General features: G+C 55.5%; 1 protein-coding gene across 1 annotated transcript; it reads right to left on the bottom strand.

Annotated features, from left to right (window-relative positions):
* Positions 1 to 239: 239 nt before the first annotated feature.
* On the bottom strand, positions 240 to 16,730 carry LOC140350605 (unconventional myosin-Ig-like; the record flags this gene model as incomplete). The annotated part of the gene is made up of 7 exons (XM_072436172.1): positions 240 to 344; positions 5,833 to 5,977; positions 9,096 to 9,319; positions 9,996 to 10,203; positions 13,042 to 13,208; positions 14,182 to 14,314; positions 16,654 to 16,730. Coding segments are annotated over 7 exons (1,059 nt in total), but the record flags the coding sequence as incomplete, so codon positions are not given.
* Positions 16,731 to 18,762: the final 2,032 nt, after the last annotated feature.

Here is an 18,762-nt window from a genome sequence, read left to right as displayed (position 1 = left end):
CTACTGTTGTCACTTCCTGCTGCTGCTGTTGTCACTTCCTGCTGCTGCTGTAGTCACTTCCTGCTGCTGTAGTCACTTCCAGCTGCAGCTATAGTCACGTCCTGCTGCTGCTGTAGTCACTTCCTGCTGCTGCTGTAGTCACGTCCTGCTGCTGCTGTAGTCACTTCCTGCTGCTGCTGTAGTCACTTCCTGCTGCTGTAGTCACTTCCTGCTGCTGTAGTCACTTCCTGCTGCTGTACCTTCCGGCAGAAGCCTGAGAACAGGACGTGGCTGAACTCGTCTTTGTTGCGTAGATCTTTGGACAGTTGGATGTAGCTGGAACAGGTCTGAGGACTGTCTCTGCTCTGGAAGATCAAGAGAACAAAGACATTCAGCAAACACACACGGATCACATGCATCTGTTGTGGCCAAAAGTGGCTTAAAGTGGCTCAATTTTGCAGTCGAGAGTTACTTTTGGACATCTTAACCCTGGTCATTTCATGTTTTCCATGTTATTTGATAATGTAGAACTTAAAAATGACCATGCTTAAACTGGCTAAAAGTGGCTCAAAGTGGCTAAAAGTGGCTTAAACTGGCTAAAAGTGGCTCAAAGTGGCTAAAAGTGGCTTAAACTGGCCAAAAGTGGCTTAAAGTGGCTAAAAGTGTGTTAAACTGGCTAAAAGTGGCTTAAAGTTGCTCAAAGTGTGTTAAACTGGCTAAAAGTGGCTTAAAGTGGCTCAATTCTGCAGTTATTGTTTTTTACTTCTTGGTCATTTATGTTTTTCATCTTAAAATAACACAGAAAACAAGTTAAAGTCCTGATTTATGAGAATTCAAAACCCTCAGTTTGTTGTGTGTTTGAATGAGGCTAAAAACAATAGCTGCAGCTATTCTGACGACTGCATTTGGAGGTAGACTAGGTCTAAACCAGGACTAAACTAGGTCTAAACCGGGACTAACCCAGGTCTAAACCATGACCAAACCAGGTCTAAACCAGGTCTAAACCATGACCAAACCAGGTCTAAACCAGGTCTAAACTAGGTCTAAACCGGGACTAACCCAGGTCTAAACCAGGTCTAACCAGGTCTAAACCATGACCAAACCAGGTCTAAACCAGGTCTAAACCATGACCAAACCAGGTCTAAACCAGGTCTAAACTAGGTCTAAACCGGGACTAACCCAGGTCTAAACCAGGTCTAACCCAGGTCTAAACCATGACCAAACCAGGTCTAAACCAGGTCTAAACCAGGTCTAAACCAGGTCTAAACCAGGTCTAAACCAGGTCTAAACCAGGTCTAAACCCGGTCTAAACCAGGTCTAAACCAGGTCTATACCCGGACGAAACCAGGACAAAACCAGAACTAAACCAGGTTTTCTCAGTGTAAACTCTGTTTAGGTTTGAAAGTCGCAGCCTCCTTCTGACCAACCTTGCCCCAGTTTTTCTTGCTCTTTCCTCTCTTCCATCTCCCCCCCTCCCCCCATTCTCCTCCCCCTCTTTCTCCCTTGTTACTCTCACCTCACTTTTCCTTCTCTTTCCCTCCCTCTTTCTCTCTCTCTCGCTCTCCCTCTCAGCTCCTCACCCCTTTACTCTCTTTCTTTTCACCCTCTCTTTAGTCTCTCTCTTCTTTCTTTTCTCCTCCCTCCACTCGCTCTTATCTTCTCACTTTCTCCCTCCTCTCTCACCCACCCCTTCTCCTCTCTCCTTTCCCTCCCACCTCCTTCTTCTCCCTCTTCCTCTGTCCCCCTCAACCTGCCCCTCTCTCCTTCCTCCCTCTCTCCTCCCTCTCCCTCCTCTCTCCTCCCTCTCTCCTCCCTCTCTCCTCCCTCCCTCTCTCCTCCCTCTCTCCTCCTCCCTCCTCCCTCCCTCTCTCCTCCCTCCCTCTCTCCTCCATCTCTCCTCCCTCCTCCTCCCTCCCTCTCTCCTTCCTCTCTCCTCCCTCCTCTCTCCTCCCTCTCTCCTCCCTCCCTCTCTCCTCCCTCTCTCCTCCCTCCCTCTCTCCTCCCTCTCTCCTCCGTCCCTCTCTCCTCCCTCTCTCCTTCCTCCCTCTCTCCTCCCTCTCTCTTTCCTCCCTCTCTCCTCCCTCCCTCTCTCCTCCCTCTCTCCTCCGTCCCTCTCTCCTCCGTCCCTCTCTCCTCCCTCTCTCCTCCCTCCCTCTCTCCTCCCTCTCTCCTCCCTCCCTCTCTCCTCCCTCTCTCCTCCGTCCCTCTCTCCTCCCTCCCTCTCTCCTCCCTCTCTCCTCCCTCCCTCTCACCTCCCTCTCTCCTCCCTCCCTCTCTCCTCCCTCTCTCCTCCGTCCCTCTCTCCTCCGTCCCTCTCTCCTCCCTCTCTCCTTCCTCCCTCTCTCCTCCCTCCCTCTCTCCTCCCTCTCTCCTCCCTCCCTCTCTCCTCCCTCCCTCTCACCTCCCTCTCTCCTCCCTCCCTCTCTCCTCCCTCCCTCTCTCCTCCCTCTCTCCTCCGTCCCTCTCTCCTCCCTCTCTCCTCCCTCCCTCTCTCCTCCCTCTCTCCTTCCTCCCTCTCTCCTCCCTCCCTCTCTCCTCCCTCCCTCTCACCTCCCTCTCTCCTCCCTCCCTCTCTCCTCCCTCCCTCTCTCCTCCCTCTCTCCTCCCTCTCTCCTCCCTCTCTCCTTCCTCCCTCTCTCCTCCCTCTCTCCTTCCTCCCTCTCTCCTCCCTCTCACCTCCCTCTCTCCTCCCTCTCTCCTCCGTCCCTCTCTCCTCCGTCCCTCTCTCCTCCCTCTCTCCTCCCTCCCTCTCTCCTCCCTCTCTCCTCCGTCCCTCTCTCCTCCGTCCCTCTCTCCTCCCTCCCTCTCACCTCCCTCTCTCCTCCCTCCCTCTCTCCTCCGTCCCTCTCTCCTCCCTCTCTCCTCCCTCCCTCTCTCCTTCCTCCCTCTCTCCTCCCTCTCTCCTCCCTCTCTCCTTCCTCCCTCTCTCCTCCCTCTCCTCCCTCCCTCTCTCCTCCCTCCCTCTCACCTCCCTCTCTCCTCCCTCCCTCTCTCCTCCCTCCCTCTCTCCTCCCTCTCTCCTCCGTCCCTCTCTCCTTCCTCCCTCTCTCCTCCCTCTCTCCTTCCTCCCTCTCTCCTCCCTCTCACCTCCCTCTCTCCTCCCTCCCTCTCTCCTCCCTCTCTCCTCCGTCCCTCTCTCCTCCGTCCCTCTCTCCTCCCTCTCTCCTCCCTCCCTCTCTCCTCCCTCCCTCTCACCTCCCTCTCTCCTCCGTCCCTCTCTCCTCCGTCCCTCTCTCCTCCGTCCCTCTCTCCTCCCTCCCTCTCTCCTCCCTCTCTCCTCCCTCCCTCTCTCCTCCCTCCCTCTCACCTCCCTCTCTCCTCCCTCCCTCTCTCCTCCCTCTCTCCTCCCTCCCTCTCTCCTCCCTCCCTCTCACCTCCCTCTCTCCTCCCTCCCTCTCTCCTCCATCCCTCTCTCCTCCCTCCCTCTCTCCTCCCTCTCTCCTTCCTCCCTCTCTCCTCCCTCTCTCCTCCCTCTCTCCTCCCTCCCTCTCTCCTCCCTCCCTCTCACCTCCCTCTCTCCTCCCTCCCTCTCTCCTCCCTCCCTCTCTCCTCCCTCTCTCCTCCGTCCCTCTCTCCTCCCTCTCTCCTCCCTCCCTCTCTCCTCCCTCTCTCCTCCCTCTCTCCTCCCTCTCTCCTCCCTCCCTCTCTCCTCCCTCTCTCCTCCGTCCCTCTCTCCTCCCTCTCTCCTCCCTCCCTCTCTCCTCCCTCTCTCCTCCCTCCCTCTCTCCTCCCTCTCTCCTCCCTCCCTCTCTCCTCCCTCCCTCTCTCCTCCCTCTCTCCTCCGTCCCTCTCTCCTCCCTCTCTCCTCCCTCCCTCTCTCCTCCCTCTCTCCTCCCTCCCTCTCACCTCCCTCTCTCCTCCCTCCCTCTCTCCTCCCTCCCTCCTCCGTCCCTCTCTCCTCCCTCTCTCCTCCGTCCCTCTCTCCTCCCTCTCTCCTCCCTCCCTCTCTCCTCCCTCTCTCCTCCCTCCCTCTCTCCTCCGTCCCTCTCTCCTCCCTCTCTCCTCCCTCCCTCTCTCCTCCCTCTCTCCTCCCTCCCTCTCTCCTCCCTCTCTCCTCCCTCTCTCCTCCCTCCCTCTCTCCTCCCTCTCTCCTCCGTCCCTCTCTCCTCCCTCTCTCCTCCCTCCCTCTCTCCTCCCTCTCTCCTCCCTCCCTCTCTCCTCCCTCTCTCCTCCGTCCCTCTCTCCTCCCTCTCTCCTCCCTCCCTCTCTCCTCCCTCTCTCCTCCCTCTCTCCTCCCTCCCTCTCTCCTCCCTCTCTCCTCCGTCCCTCTCTCCTCCCTCTCTCCTCCCTCCCTCTCTCCTCCCTCTCTCCTCCCTCCCTCTCTCCTCCCTCTCTCCTCCCTCCCTCTCTCCTCCCTCTCTCCTTCCTCCCTCCTTCTCTCACGTGTGGTAAAAAAACGACACATTTTTCCACATATCTTTAGGTTGAGCCGCGTCACGTGAACTCTAATTCCTCCAAACTCACAGTTGTCGAAATAAGTCAAATTTACAGCACGTGAAAAGGAAAAGTCTTTGGTTCAGAGCGTCACAAGGCCCAAGTTTTTCACTCCAGTAAATGTGGTTCATTCACTTTTAATTACATTCAAACCTGGAAATGACCCACATCCACCAGCCGCCCAGTTTAGAGCCTTAAACCTGCTACTGTCGTGTTCTGCTCTGTTCACGCCTCATTTTACCTGCTTTAAAAGACAAGTATTCTGCATCGTTTGTGTTGGTTTTGGCCTGTAAACGAGACCTCCAGGTGACCTCCAGGAGACCTCCAGGAGACCTCCAGGTGACCTCCAGGTGACCTCCAGGAGACCTCCAGGTGACCTCCAGGAGACCTCCAGGAGACCTCCAGGTGACCTCCAGGTGACCTCCAGGAGACCTCCAGGAGACCTCCAGGAGACCTCCAGGTGACCTCCAGGAGACCTCCAGGAGACCTCCAGGAGACCTCCAGGTGACCTCCAGATGACCTCCAGGAGACCTCTAGGTGACCTCCAGGAGACCTCCAGGAGACCTCCAGGTGACCTCCAGGTGACCTCCAGGAGACCTCCAGGTGACCTCCAGGAGACCTCCAGGTGACCTCCAGGTGACCTCCAGGAGACCTCCAGGTGACCTCCAGGTGACCTCCAGGAGACCTCCAGGTGACCTCAGAGTCAAAACAGGGAAGAGGAGCTCGTAAACAGGGTTCATCAAACAAAGTGAGTGAAGGTTAGAGCGGGTTAGAGCGGGTCAGAGCGGGTCAGAGCGGGTTAGAGCGGGTCAGAGCGGGTCAGAGCGGGTTAGAGCGGGTCAGAGCGGGTCAGAGCGGGTTAGAGCGGGTCAGAGCGGGTCAGAGCGGGTTAGAGCGGGTCAGAGCGGGTCAGAGCGGGTTAGAGCGGGTCAGAGCGGGTTAGAGCGGGTCAGAGCGGGTCAGAGCGGGTTAGAGCGGGTCAGAGCGGGTCAGAGCGGGTTAGAGCGGGTTAGAGCGGGTTAGAGCGGGTCAGAGCGGGTCAGAGCGGGTTAGAGCGGGTCAGAGCGGGTCAGAGCGGGTTAGAGCGGGTCAGAGCGGGTCAGAGCGGGTTAGAGCGGGTCAGAGCGGGTCAGAGCGGGTTAGAGCGGGTCAGAGCGGGTCAGAGCGGGTTAGAGCGGGTCAGAGCGGGTCAGAGCGGGTTAGAGCGGGTCAGAGCGGGTCAGAGCGGGTTAGAGCGGGTCAGAGCGGGTCAGAGCGGGTTAGAGCGGGTCAGAGCGGGTCAGAGCGGGTTAGAGCGGGTTAGAGCGGGTTAGAGCGGGTCAGAGCGGGTCAGAGCGGGTTAGAGCGGGTCAAAGTGGGTTAGAGCAGGTTAGAGCGGGTCAGAGCAGAGTTAAAGAGAAAAAGCTGGTAAGTTCTCACGTTGCTGAGGTAGTCTCTCTCCCAGGCTCGTGGAATCCCCCAGTCCTTTCTTTCTCCGCTCAGCGCTGAAAACGCTGCCACTTTACAGCGGACCTCCAACATGTCTGACGGGGGGATGTTCTTCACCACCTGGCGAGCCCACCACCTGAGCACACGGGACACGGGCTGTCACTCCACCAAATGAGCCGCTAACTGTGCCGCTAACTGAGCCGCTAACTGAGCCGCTAACTGAGCCGCTAATTGTGCCGCTAACTTAGCCGCTAACTGAGCCGCTAACTGTATCGCTAACTGAGCCGCTAACTGAGCCGCTAACTGTGCCGCTAACTGAGCCGCTAACTGAGCCGCTAACTGAGCCGCTAACTGAACCGCTAACTGAAACGCTAACTCTGCCGCCAACTGTGCCTGTTTGTCTCATGGGAACTTATTTCTTTGCCTGAAATGTTCCACAGTATCTTTTCTATCGCCTGGAGAATACAAGTCAGGTCTGCGGAGAGGCAGCTCACAGCAAAGACACGTTCTTTTTGAGTGCGATGGATGATCTATAAAAACTCATTCAAAGCTTTTATTTGGGCTCATTTCAGCCGTTCTTCCTCTGCGTCGTCCCGAATGTCCCGCAGTAGTGCTTTTGTCCTTACCTCTTGTGCAGGAGGACGGTGACCTGGTGGAAGCGGTGTCCTGAATGTCCCGCAGCGCTGCTTTTGTCCTCACCTCTTGTGCAGGAGGACGGTGACCTGGTGGAAGCGGTGTCCTGAATGTCCCGCAGCGCTGCTTTTGTCCTCACCTCTTGTGCAGGAGGACGGTGACCTGGTGGACGCGGTGTCCTGAATGTCCCGCAGCGGTGCTTTTGTCCTCACCTCTTGTGCAGGAGGACGGTGACCTGGTGGAAGCGGTGTCCTGAATGTCCCGCAGCGGTGCTTTTGTCCTCACCTCTTGTGCAGGAGGACGGTGACCTGGTGGACGCGGTGTCCTGAATGTCCCGCAGCGGTGCTTTTGTCCTCACCTCTTGTGCAGGAGGACGGTGACCTGGTGGAAGCGGTGTCCTGAATGTCCCGCAGCGGTGCTTTTGTCCTCACCTCTTGTGCAGGAGGACGGTGACCTGGTGGAAGCGGTGTCCTGAATGTCCCGCAGCGGTGCTTTTGTCCTCACCTCTTGTGCAGGAGGACGGTGACCTGGTGGAAGCGGTGTCCTGAATGTCCCGCAGCGGTGCTTTTGTCCTCACCTCTTGTGCAGGAGGACGGTGACCTGGTGGAAGCGGTGTCCTGAATGTCCCGCAGCGCTCCTTTTGTCCTCACCTCTTGTGCAGGAGGACGGTGACCTGGTGGAAGCGGTGTCCTGAATGTCCCGCAGCGCTGCTTTTGTCCTCACCTCTTGTGCAGGAGGACGGTGACCTGGTGGAAGCGGTGTCCTGAATGTCCCGCAGCGCTGCTTTTGTCCTCACCTCTTGTGCAGGAGGACGGTGACCTAGTGGACGCGGTGTCCTGAATGTCCCGCAGCGGTGCTTTTGTCCTCACCTCTTGTGCAGGAGGACAGTGACCTGGTGGAAGCGGTGTCCTGAATGTCCCGCAGCGCTGCTTTTGTCCTCACCTCTTGTGCAGGAGGACGGTGACCTGGTGGACGCGGTGTCCTGAATGTCCCGCAGCGGTGCTTTTGTCCTCACCTCTTGTGCAGGAGGACGGTGACCTGGTGGAAGCGGTGTCCTGAATGTCCCGCAGCGGTGCTTTTGTCCTCACCTCTTGTGCAGGAGGACGGTGACCTGGTGGAAGCGGTGTCCTGAATGTCCCGCAGCGCTGCTTTTGTCCTCACCTCTTGTGCAGGAGGACGGTGACCTGGTGGAAGCGGTGTCCTGAATGTCCCGCAGCGGTGCTTTTGTCCTCACCTCTTGTGCAGGAGGACGGTGACCTGGTGGACGCGGTGTCCTGAATGTCCCGCAGCGCTGCTTTTGTCCTCACCTCTTGTGCAGGAAGACGGTGACCTGGTGGAAGCGGTGTCCTGAATGTCCCGCAGCGCTGCTTTTGTCCTCACCTCTTGTGCAGGAGGACGGTGACCTGGTGGACGCGGTGTCCTGAATGTCCCGCAGCGCTGCTTTTGTCCTCACCTCTTGTGCAGGAGGACGGTGACCTGGTGGACGCGGTGTCCTGAATGTCCCGCAGCGCTGCTTTTGTCCTCACCTCTTGTGCAGGAGGACGGTGACCTGGTGGAAGCGGTGTCCTGAATGTCCCGCAGTAGTGCTTTTGTCCTCACCTCTTGTGCAGGAGGACGGTGACCTGGTGGACGCGGTGTCCTGAATGTCCCGCAGCACTGCTTTTGTCCTCACCTCTTGTGCAGGAGGACGGTGACCTGGTGGAAGCGGTGTCCTGAATGTCCCGCAGCGGTGCTTTTGTCCTCACCTCTTGTGCAGGAGGACGGTGACCTGGTGGAAGCGGTGTCCTGAATGTCCCGCAGCGGTGCTTTTGTCCTCACCTCTTGTGCAGGAAGACGGTGACCTGGTGGAAGCGGTGTCCTGAATGTCCCGCAGCGCTGCTTTTGTCCTCACCTCTTGTGCAGGAGGACGGTGACCTGGTGGACGCGGTGTCCTGAATGTCCCGCAGCGCTGCTTTTGTCCTCACCTCTTGTGCAGGAGGACGGTGACCTGGTGGAAGCGGTGTCCTGAATGTCCCGCAGCGGTGCTTTTGTCCTCACCTCTTGTGCAGGAGGACGGTGACCTGGTGGACGCGGTGTCCTGAATGTCCCGCAGCGGTGCTTTTGTCCTCACCTCTTGTGCAGGAGGACAGTGACCTGGTGGAAGCGGTGTCCTGAATGTCCCGCAGCGCTGCTTTTGTCCTCACCTCTTGTGCAGGAGGACGGTGACCTGGTGGACGCGGTGTCCTGAATGTCCCGCAGCGGTGCTTTTGTCCTCACCTCTTGTGCAGGAGGACGGTGACCTGGTGGAAGCGGTGTCCTGAATGTCCCGCAGTAGTGCTTTTGTCCTCACCTCTTGTGCAGGAGGACGGTGACCTGGTGGAAGCGGTGTCCTGAATGTCCCGCAGCGCTGCTTTTGTCCTCACCTCTTGTGCAGGAGGACGGTGACCTGGTGGAAGCGGTGTCCTGAATGTCCCGCAGCGGTGCTTTTGTCCTCACCTCTTGTGCAGGAAGACGGTGACCTGGTGGACGCGGTGTCCTGAATGTCCCGCAGCGCTGCTTTTGTCCTCACCTCTTGTGCAGGAGGACGGTGACCTGGTGGAAGCGGTGTCCTGAATGTCCCGCAGCGCTCCTTTTGTCCTCACCTCTTGTGCAGGAGGACGGTGACCTGGTGGAAGCGGTGGAGCACGGTGGGCGGCTCAGGCCACTCCACGCCGCGGCCGTAGTCGCTCGTGCTCCGGACGTTAGCGAAGCGCCGTTCCACTTCCCAGAAATGCGCCTTCACCTTGTAGCGTTTGTAGAAGCACATGATGCGGTAAACGGCCCTCATCCTGCGGCAGCGCATCCGGGCCAGAGCGCCGCGCCACACCTGCGGAGGGGAGAGCGCCCGTTACTCCAGCTCACCGAGCGAATGGTCAGGACGGCTCGTCTGGACGGCCTGAACTTACATTTACTCGTGTTTTCTTTATATATAAGAACCAGGCCAGAACCGCACAGTGACCTCACAGTGACCTCACAGTGACCGCACAGTGACCGCACAGTGTATGTACAGTGACCGCACAGTGACCGCACAGTGACCGCACAGTGACCTCACAGTGACCTCACAGTGACCGCACAGTGACCGCACAGTGACCGCACAGTGTATGTACAGTGACCGCACAGTGACCGCACAGTGACCGCACAGTGACCTCACAGTGACCTCACAGTGACCGCACAGTGACCTCACAGTGACCGCACAGTGACCGCACAGTGACCGCACAGTGTATGTACAGTGACCGCACAGTGACCGCACAGTGACCGCACAGTGACCTCACAGTGACCTCACAGTGACCGCACAGTGACCTCACAGTGACCGCACAGTGACCGCACAGTGACCGCACAGTGTATGTACAGTGACCTCACAGTGACTGCACAGTGACCTCACAGTGACCGCACAGTGTACGTACAGTGACCGCACAGTGACCTCACAGTGACCTCACAGTGTATGTACAGTGACCTCACAGTGACCGCACAGTGACCACACAGTGACCGCACAGTGACCTCACCTTCTGCATGAACAGCACGAGGATGGGGATGAGCTGGTTCCTCTCCTGCTCGAGGCTGAAGAGCGAGCGCGGCGAGCGGACGAACAGTTTGGTCCGGCCGTACTCCACGTCCTGGTCGAAGCCGTGCTGGGAGACGATGGCCATCACGGCCTCTCTGTCGCTGGACATCAGGTGGTTCGGCCACGTGTACTCGCAGGTCATCTTGTACCTGACCACAGACGTGCAGAGCGGCCGGTCAGAACGTCGCCGTGATCGAGCGCGCGACAGTTCAAGAGTAACGTTCTAGAAGCAGCACTTGTACGTGTCATTCAGTGTTTATCAGGGCGAGTAACTGCACTTTTATGTAAATGACCGTTCCTCTGTCCACTACTGCCAACCTCTGACCCAAGGACTGACCTGGTCAATGTTCCCAGTAACACGCTGCTGTTTGTTGTAAGTACAATTCTGGTTGAATAACATAATAAACCCCATAACAATAAACACCATAACAACAAACCCCATAACAATAAACCCCAGAACAACAAACCCCATAACAATAAACCCCATAACAACAAACCCCATAACAACAAACCCCATAACAACAAACCCCATAACAATAAACCCCATAACAACAAACCCCATAACAATAAACACCATAACAATAAACACCATAACAATAAACCCCATAACAATAAACCCCATAACAATAAACATCATAACAATAAACACCATAACAATAAACCCCATAACAATAAACCCCAGAACAACAAACCCCATAACAATAAACCCCCTGACAATAAACCCCATAACAACAAACAACATAACAATAAACCCCAGAACAACAAACCCCATAACAATAAACCCCCTGACAATAAACCCCATAACAACAAACCCCATAACAATAAACCCCAGAACAACAAACCCCATAACAATAAACCCCAGAACAACAAACCCCATAACAATAAACCCCATAACAACAAACCCCATAACAACAAACCCCATAACAATAAACCCCATAACAATAAACCCCATAACAACAAACCCCATAACAATAAACCCCATAACAACAAACCCCATAACAACAAACCCCATAACAATAAACCCCATAACAACAAACCCCATAACAATAAACACCATAACAATAAACACCATAACAATAAACCCCATAACAATAAACCCCATAACAACAAACCCCATGACAACAAACCCCATAACAACAAACCCCATAACAACAAACCCCATAACAATAAACCCCATAACAATAAACCTCATAACAACAAACCCCATAACAACAAACCCCATAACGATAAACCCCATAACAACAAACCCCATAACAATAAACCCCATAACAACAAACCCCATAACAATAAACCCCATAACAATAAACCCCATAACAATAAACCTCATAACAACAAACCCCATAACAACAAACCCCATAACAATAAACCCCATAACAACAAACCCCATAACAATAAACCCCATAACAATAAACCCCATGACAATAAACCTCATAACAACAAACCCCATAACAACAAACCCCATAACAACAAACCCCATAACATTAAAAAAAACAACATAATAAAACCATCCATCCATCTTCTGCCGCTTTATCCGGGGCCGGGTCGTGGGGGCAGCAGTCTGAGCAGGGACTCCCAGACTTCCTTCTCCCCAGCCACTTCCTCTAACTCCTCCGGGGGGATCCCGAGGCGTTCCCAGGCCAGCCGAGAGACATAGTCTCTCCAGCGTGTCCTGGGTCTTTCCCGGGGCCTCTTCCCGGTGGGACATGCCTGAAACACCTCCCGAGGGAGGCGCCCAGGAGGCTCCGGAACAGATGCCCGAGCCACCTCAGCTGGCTCCTCTCGACGTGGAGGAGCAGCGGCTCTACTCCGAGCTCCCCCCGTGTGGCCGAGCTCCTCACCTTATCTCTAAGGGAGCGCCCAGCCACACGGCGGAGGAAACTCATTTCGACCGCTTGTATCCGCGATCTTGTTCTTTCGGTCACTACCCAAAGCTCATGACCATAGGTGAGGTCAGAACGTAGACCGACCGGTAAATAGAGAGCTTTGCCTTTCGGCTCAGCTCCCTCTTTACCACAACGGTCCGATGCAGCGACTGCATCACTGCAGCCGCTGCACCGATCCGCCTGTCGATCTCACGCTCCATCCTTCCCTCACTCGTGAACAAGACCCCGAGATACTTGAACTCCTCCACTTGGGGCAAGGACTCCCCACCCACCTGGAGAGGGCAAGCCACCTTTTTCCGGTCGAGAACCATGGCCTCGGATTTGAAGGTGCTGATTCTCATCCCAGCCGCTTCACACTCGGCTCAAACCGTCCCAGTGCATGTTGCAGGTCCGGGTTTGATGGAGCCATCAGGACAACATCGTCTGCAAACAGCAGAGATGAGATCCTGTGGTCCCCAAACCGGACAACCTCCGACCCCTGACCACTCCCTCTGACCCCTGACCACTCCCTCCGACTCCTGACCACTCCCTCCGACCCCTGACCACACCCTCCGACCCCTGACCACACCCTCCAACTTCTGACCACTCCCTCCGACCCCTGACTGCGCCTTGAAATTCTGTGCATAAAAACTATGAACAGAACCGGTGACAAAGCGCAGCCCTGAGGAGTCCCTCATGCACTGGGAACAGGTCTGACTTACTGCAGTGAACACAGCTCCTGCTCCGGTCATACAGGGACCGGACAGCCCTGAGCAAAGGGCCCCGGACCCCGTACTCCCGGAGCACCCCCCAAAGGACACCCCGAGGGACACGGTCGAAAGCCTTCTCCAGATCCACAAAGCACATGTGGACTGGTTGGGCAAACTCTAATGAGCCCTCGAGCACCCGATGGAGGGTATAGAGCTGGTCCAGTGTTCCAGGACCTAAACCTGCTCCTCCTGAATCCGAGGTTCGACTATCGGTCAGATTCTCCTCTCCAGGACCTGGAACAGACCTTATGGGAGGCTGATGAGTGTGATCCCTCTGTAGTTGGAACACACCGACATACAACACATAATAAACCCATAACATAGTTTATCCCCATAAGAGTGTATTCTCAGTCACCTCTGCAGAAACCTGTCGTAGGGCTGTCTGTAGGCGAACCCTGCTCTCCGCACCATCACGTTCTCCAGAAGACCCAAGTACGCCACCTGGTGTTGGCAGCGGGCGTGGTCAAAGACCACAGGGGACTTGAGCTCGTTGGGTTTGATGCAGCGCACGTAATACGGCTCCTGCCACAAGGGAAGGACACAAACACCAACAAACGTCACCATAAACCCACATTTTAGTGACATTTTGGCTTTGGGAACGTTTCAGTCCGAAAATGAACAAATAAACAAGTGCGTAAAGGAGTCAATCGACAAGAAACGAGCTTAAAATGAGCATTAACTGTGTGTTCAGCGACGTTTATTGTTATGGGTTTTTTTATGTTATGGGTTTTTTTATGTTATGGGCGTACGGACTTTAAAAACACAAAGGAGCATCATGGATTACACGTGCAGACCAGCCTGGTTCAAACCCGGTTAAAGCTGATTGGAGCAGAACAGGGGGGCGGGGAGAAGTTGGGGAGGAGGCGGGGAGGAGGCGGGTAGGAGGCAGGGAGGAGGCGGGAGGAGGCGGGAGGAGGCGGAGACGAGGCGGGAGGAGGCGGAGACGAGGCGGGAGGAGGCGGAGACGAGGCGGGGAGGAGGCGGGAGGGGGCGGGGAGGAGGCGGGGAGGAGTCGGGGACGAGGCTGGGAGGAGGCTTGGAGGAGGCAGGGAGGAGGCGGAGACGAGGCGGGAGGAGGCGGAGACGAGGCGGGGAGGAGGCGAGGAGGAGTCGGGGACGAGGCTGGGAGGAGGCGGGAGGAGGCGGGGACGAGGCGGGGAGGAGTCGGGGACGAGGCTGGGAGGAGGCTTGGAGGAGGCGGGGAGGAGGCGGGAGGAGGCGGGGACGAGGCGGGGACGAGGCGGGGAGGAGTCGGGGACGAGGCTGGGAGGAGGCGGGAGGAGGCGGGGACGAGGCGGGGAGGAGTCGGGGACGAGGCTGGGAGGAGGCTTGGAGGAGGCGGGGAGGAGGCGGGAGGAGGCGGGGACGAGGCGGGGACGAGGCGGGGAGGAGTCGGGGACGAGGCTGGGAGGAGGCTTGGAGGAGGCAGGGAGGAGGCGGGAGGAGGCGGAGACGAGGCGGGGAGGAGGCGGGAGGGGGCGGGGAGGAGGCGGACCTTGCAGGCGAGTTTGTCCACCAGAGCCACAATGGAGTTCCTGAAGAGCGTGGCGGCCGTCTGAGGTCGTTTGGTGACCTCTGTGATGCTCATCTGACCGTCGGGCCACATCTGCCGCTGGACGGGGTCAGCACTGTGAAGACAGAGACATTTGACTTTCATTCAGTGTTCGTTTGGTCAGATTGAGGGGGCGTGTCGAGGGGGCATGTCGAGGGGGCGTGTCGAGGGGGCGTGTCGAGGGGGCGTGTCGAGGGAGCGTGTGCAGGGGGCGTGTCGAGGGGGCGTGTCGAGGGGGCGTGTCGAGGGAGCGTGTGCAGGGGGCGTGTCGAGGGGGCGTGTCGAGGGGGCATGTCGAGGGAGCGTGTGCAGGGGGCGTGTCGAGGGGGCGTGTCGAGGGAGCGTGTGCAGGGGGCGTGTCGATGGGGGCGTGTCGAGGGGGCATGTCGAGGGAGCGTGTTCAGGGGGCGTGTCGAGGGGGCGTGTCGAGGGGGGCGTGTGCAGGGGGCGTGTCGAGGGGGGCGTGTGCAGGGGGCGTGTCGAGGGGCGTGTGCAGGGGGCGTGTCGAGGCGGCGTGTCGAGGGGGTGTGTCGAGGTGGCGTGTGCAGGGGGCGTGTCGAGGGGGCGTGTCGAGGGGGCGTGTGCATGGGGCGTGTCGAGGGGGCGTGTCGAGGGGGCGTGTGCATGGGGCGTGTCGAGGGGGCGTGTCGAGGGGGCGTGTGCATGGGGCGTGTCGAGGGGGCGTGTGCAGGAGAGTTTCCTGCAGGTTTGAGAAAACTATGAAAAAAACTTTAATAAAAGGGACCTTTGTGCCGCGCTGCGCTATTTGACCGCATCGGGTTAGGGTTAGGGTTAAGGTTAGGGTTAGGGTTAGGGTTAGGGTTAGGGTTAGGGTCAGGGTTAGGGTCAGGGTCAGGGTTAAGGTCAGGGTTAAGGTCAGGGTTAGGGTCAGGGTTAGGGTCAGGGTTAAGGTCAGGGTTAAGGTCAGGGTTAGGGTCAGGGTCAGGGTTAAGGTCAGGGTTAAGGTCAGGGTTAGGGTCAGGGTTAGGGTCAGGGTTAGGGTTAAGGTTAAGGTTAGGGTCAGGGTTAAGGTTAGGGTCAGGGTTAAGGTTAGGGTTAAGGTTAGGGTCAGGGTTAAGGTCAGGGTTAGGGTCAGGGTTAGGGTCAGGGTTAAGGTCAGGGTTAAGGTCAGGGTTAGGGTCAGGGTTAGGGTCAGGGTCAGGGTCAGGGTTAAGGTCAGGGTTAGGGTTAGGGTCAGGGTTAGGGTCAGGGTCAGGGTTAAGGTCAGGGTTAAGGTCAGGGTTAGGGTCAGGGTTAGGGTCAGGGTTAGGGTTAAGGTTAGGGTTAGGGTCAGGGTTAGGGTTAAGGTTAGGGTCAAGGTCAGGGTCAGGGTTAAGGTTAAGGTTAAGGTTAGGGTCAGGGTTAAGGTTAGGGTCAGGGTTAAGGTTAGGGTTAAAGTTAGGGTCAGGGTTAAGGTCAGGGTTAGGGTAAGGGTTAGGGTTAAGGTTAGGGTTAGGGTCAGGGTAAGGGTTAAGGTCAGGGTTAGGGTAAGGGTTAGGGTTAGGGTTAAGGTTAGGGTTAGGGTCAGGGTAAGGGTTAAGGTTAGGGTTAGGGTCAGGGTAAGGGTTAAGGTCAGGGTTAGGGTCAGGGTTAGGGTTAAGGTTAGGGTCAGGGTCAGGGTTAAGGTCAGGTTAGGGTCAGGGTTAGGGTTAGGGTCAGGGTTAGGGTTAAGGTTAGGGTCAGGTTTAGGGTTAGGGTTAAGGTTAGGGTTAAAGTTAGGGTCAGGGTTAGGGTCAGGGTTAGGGTCAGGGTTAGGGTTAAGGTTAGGGTTAAGATTAGGTTTAAGGTTAGGGTCAGGGTTAAGGTCAGGGTTAGGGTCAGGGTTAAGGTCAGGGTTAGGGTTAAAGTTAGGGTTAAGGTTAGGGTCCGGATTAGGGTTAAGGTTAGGGTTAAGGTTAGGGCTAAGGTTAGGGTCAGGGTTAGGGTCACGGTTAAGGTTAGGGTTAGGGTCAGGGTTAGGGTTGGGGTCAGGGTTAGGGTTAAAGTTAGGGTCAGGGTCAGGGTTAGGGTCAGGGTTAGGGTCAGGGTCAGGGTTAGGTTAAGGTTAGGTTAGGGTCAGGGTCAGGGTCAGAGTTAGGTTAGGGTTAGGTTAGGGTTAAGGTTAGGGTCAGGGTTAGGGTTAGGGTCAAGGTCAGGGTCAGTTTAGGGTTAAGGTTTAGGGTTAAGGTTAGGGTTAGGGTCAGGGTTAGGGTTAGGGTCAGGGTCAGGGTTAGGGTTAGGGTTAGGGTCAGGGTTAGGGTTAGGTTAGGGTTAGGTTAGGGTTAGCCATGAGGCCATGTGGCACTGCCGCGGTTCCTAAAACCGCTGGGCCATTTGACCGCGCCGCGGCTCTGCTGCCACGACACTTTAATAAAAAGTAACGATAATGACAAAGTCTATGATGGACGTTGATGATGAACATGTTGCATGTTCTACCTGTGGAACATGAGGCGTTTGAAGTCCTGGAACAGCAGGTCTTTGTTTTTGTCCAAGAAACCTCCAATGGAATATCTGCAACAAGAGACGCAACGAGTCTAAACCAGGTCTAAACCAGGTCTAAACCGAGTCTAACCCGGGTCTAAACCAGGTCTAAACCGAGTCTAAACCGAGTCTAACCCGGGTCTAAACCAGGTCTAAACCGAGTCTAAACCGAGTCTAACCCGGGTCTAAACCGAGTCTAACCCTGTTCTAAACCGAGTCTAACCCGGGTCTAAACCGAGTCTAAACCAGGTCTAAACCAGGTCTAAACCAGGTCTAAACCAGGTCTAAACCGAGTCTAAACCAGGTCTAAACCAAGTTTAAACCAGGTCTAAACCAGGTCTAAACCGAGTCTAAACCAGGTCTAAACCAGGTCTAAACCAAGTCTAAACCGAGTCTAAACCAGGTCTAAACCAAGTCTAAACCGAGTCTAACCCGGGTCTAAACCAAGTCTAAACCAGGTCTAAACCAGGTCTAAACCAGGTCTAAACCAGGTCTAAACCAAGTCTAAACCAGGTCTAAACCAGGTCTAAACCAGGACTAAACCAGGTCTAAACCAGGTCTAAACCGAGTCTAAACCAGGTCTAAACCAAGTTTAAACCAGGTCTAAACCAAGTCTAAACCAGGTCTAAACGAGGTCTAAACCAGGTCTAAACCAGGTCTAAACCAGGTCTAAACCGAGTCTAAACCAGGTCTAAACCAAGTTTAAACCAGGTCTAAACCTGGTCTAAACCAGGTCTAAACCAGGTCTAAACCAAGTCTAAACCAGGTCTAAACCAGGTCTAAACCGAGTCTAAACCGAGTCTAAACCAGGTCTAAACCGAGTCTAAACCGAGTCTAACCCGGGTCTAAACCAGGTCTAAACCGAGTCTAAACCGAGTCTAACCCGGGTCTAAACCGAGTCTAAACCAGGTCTAAACCAGGTCTAAACCGAGTCTAACCCTGTTCTAAACCGAGTCTAACCCGGGTCTAAACCGAGTCTAAACCAGGTCTAAACCAAGTCTAAACCGAGTCTAAACCAGGTCTAAACCAAGTCTAAACCGAGTCTAACCCGGGTCTAAACCAAGTCTAAACCAGGTCTAAACCAGGTCTAAACCAGGTCTAAACCAGGTCTAAACCAGGTCTAAACAAGGTCTAAACCAGGTCTAAACCAGGTCTAAACCAGGTCTAAACCGAGTCTAAACCAGGTCTAAACCAAGTTTAAACCAGGTCTAAACCTGGTCTAAACCAAGTCTAAACCAGGTCTAAACCAAGTCTAAACCAGGTCTAAACCAGGTCTAAACCGAGTCTAAACCGAGTCCAAACCAGGTCTAAACCAAGTCCAAACCAGGTCTAAACCAGGTCTAAACCAGGTCTAAACCAGGTCTAAACTAGGTCTAAACCAAGTCTAAACCAGGTCTAAACCAGGTCTAAACCGAGTCTAAACCAGGTCTAAACCAAGTCTAAACCAGGTCTAAACCAGGTCTAAACCAAGTCCAAACCAGGTCTAAACCAAGTCCAAACCGAGTCTAACCCGGGTCTAAACCAGGTCTAAACCAGGTCTAAACCGAGTCTAAACCAGGTCCAAACCGAGTCCAAACCAGGTCTAAACCGAGTCCAAACCAGGTCTAAACCAGGTCTAAACCGAGTCTAACCCGGGTCTAAACCAAGTCTAAACCAGGTCTGAACCGAGTCTAAACCAGGTCCAAACCGAGTCTAAACCAGGTCTAAACCAGGTCTAAACCAAGTCTAACCCGGGTCTAAACCGAGTCTAAACCAGGTCTGAACCGAGTCTAAACCAGGTCCAAACCAGGTCTAAACCAGGTCTAAACAGGCGGAGGATGAGGAGATGAAATAAAAGTTGACAAAAGTATATTCAGGACATAAGTTATATAATTGAACTGGTTAAAGTGCTGCATCCACAAAGTCTGAGACGACAGGGAATAGACCAGGACAGGTACAAGAGGGAGAGAGAGAGAGGGAGGAGAGAGAGAGAGGGAGAGAGAGAGGGAGAGAGGGAGAGAGAGAGAGAGAGAGAGAGGAGAGAGGGAGAGAGAGGGAGAGAGAGAGAGAGAGAGAGAGAGAGAG

This window comes from Eucyclogobius newberryi, unplaced genomic scaffold (genome assembly GCF_026437365.1).
Source record: "Eucyclogobius newberryi isolate DKJ021-1_F unplaced genomic scaffold, fEucNew1.0.hap1 SCAF_754, whole genome shotgun sequence".
Lineage (NCBI taxonomy): Eukaryota > Metazoa > Chordata > Actinopteri > Gobiiformes > Gobiidae > Eucyclogobius > Eucyclogobius newberryi.
This window is presented reverse-complemented; position numbering and strand designations above follow the sequence as displayed.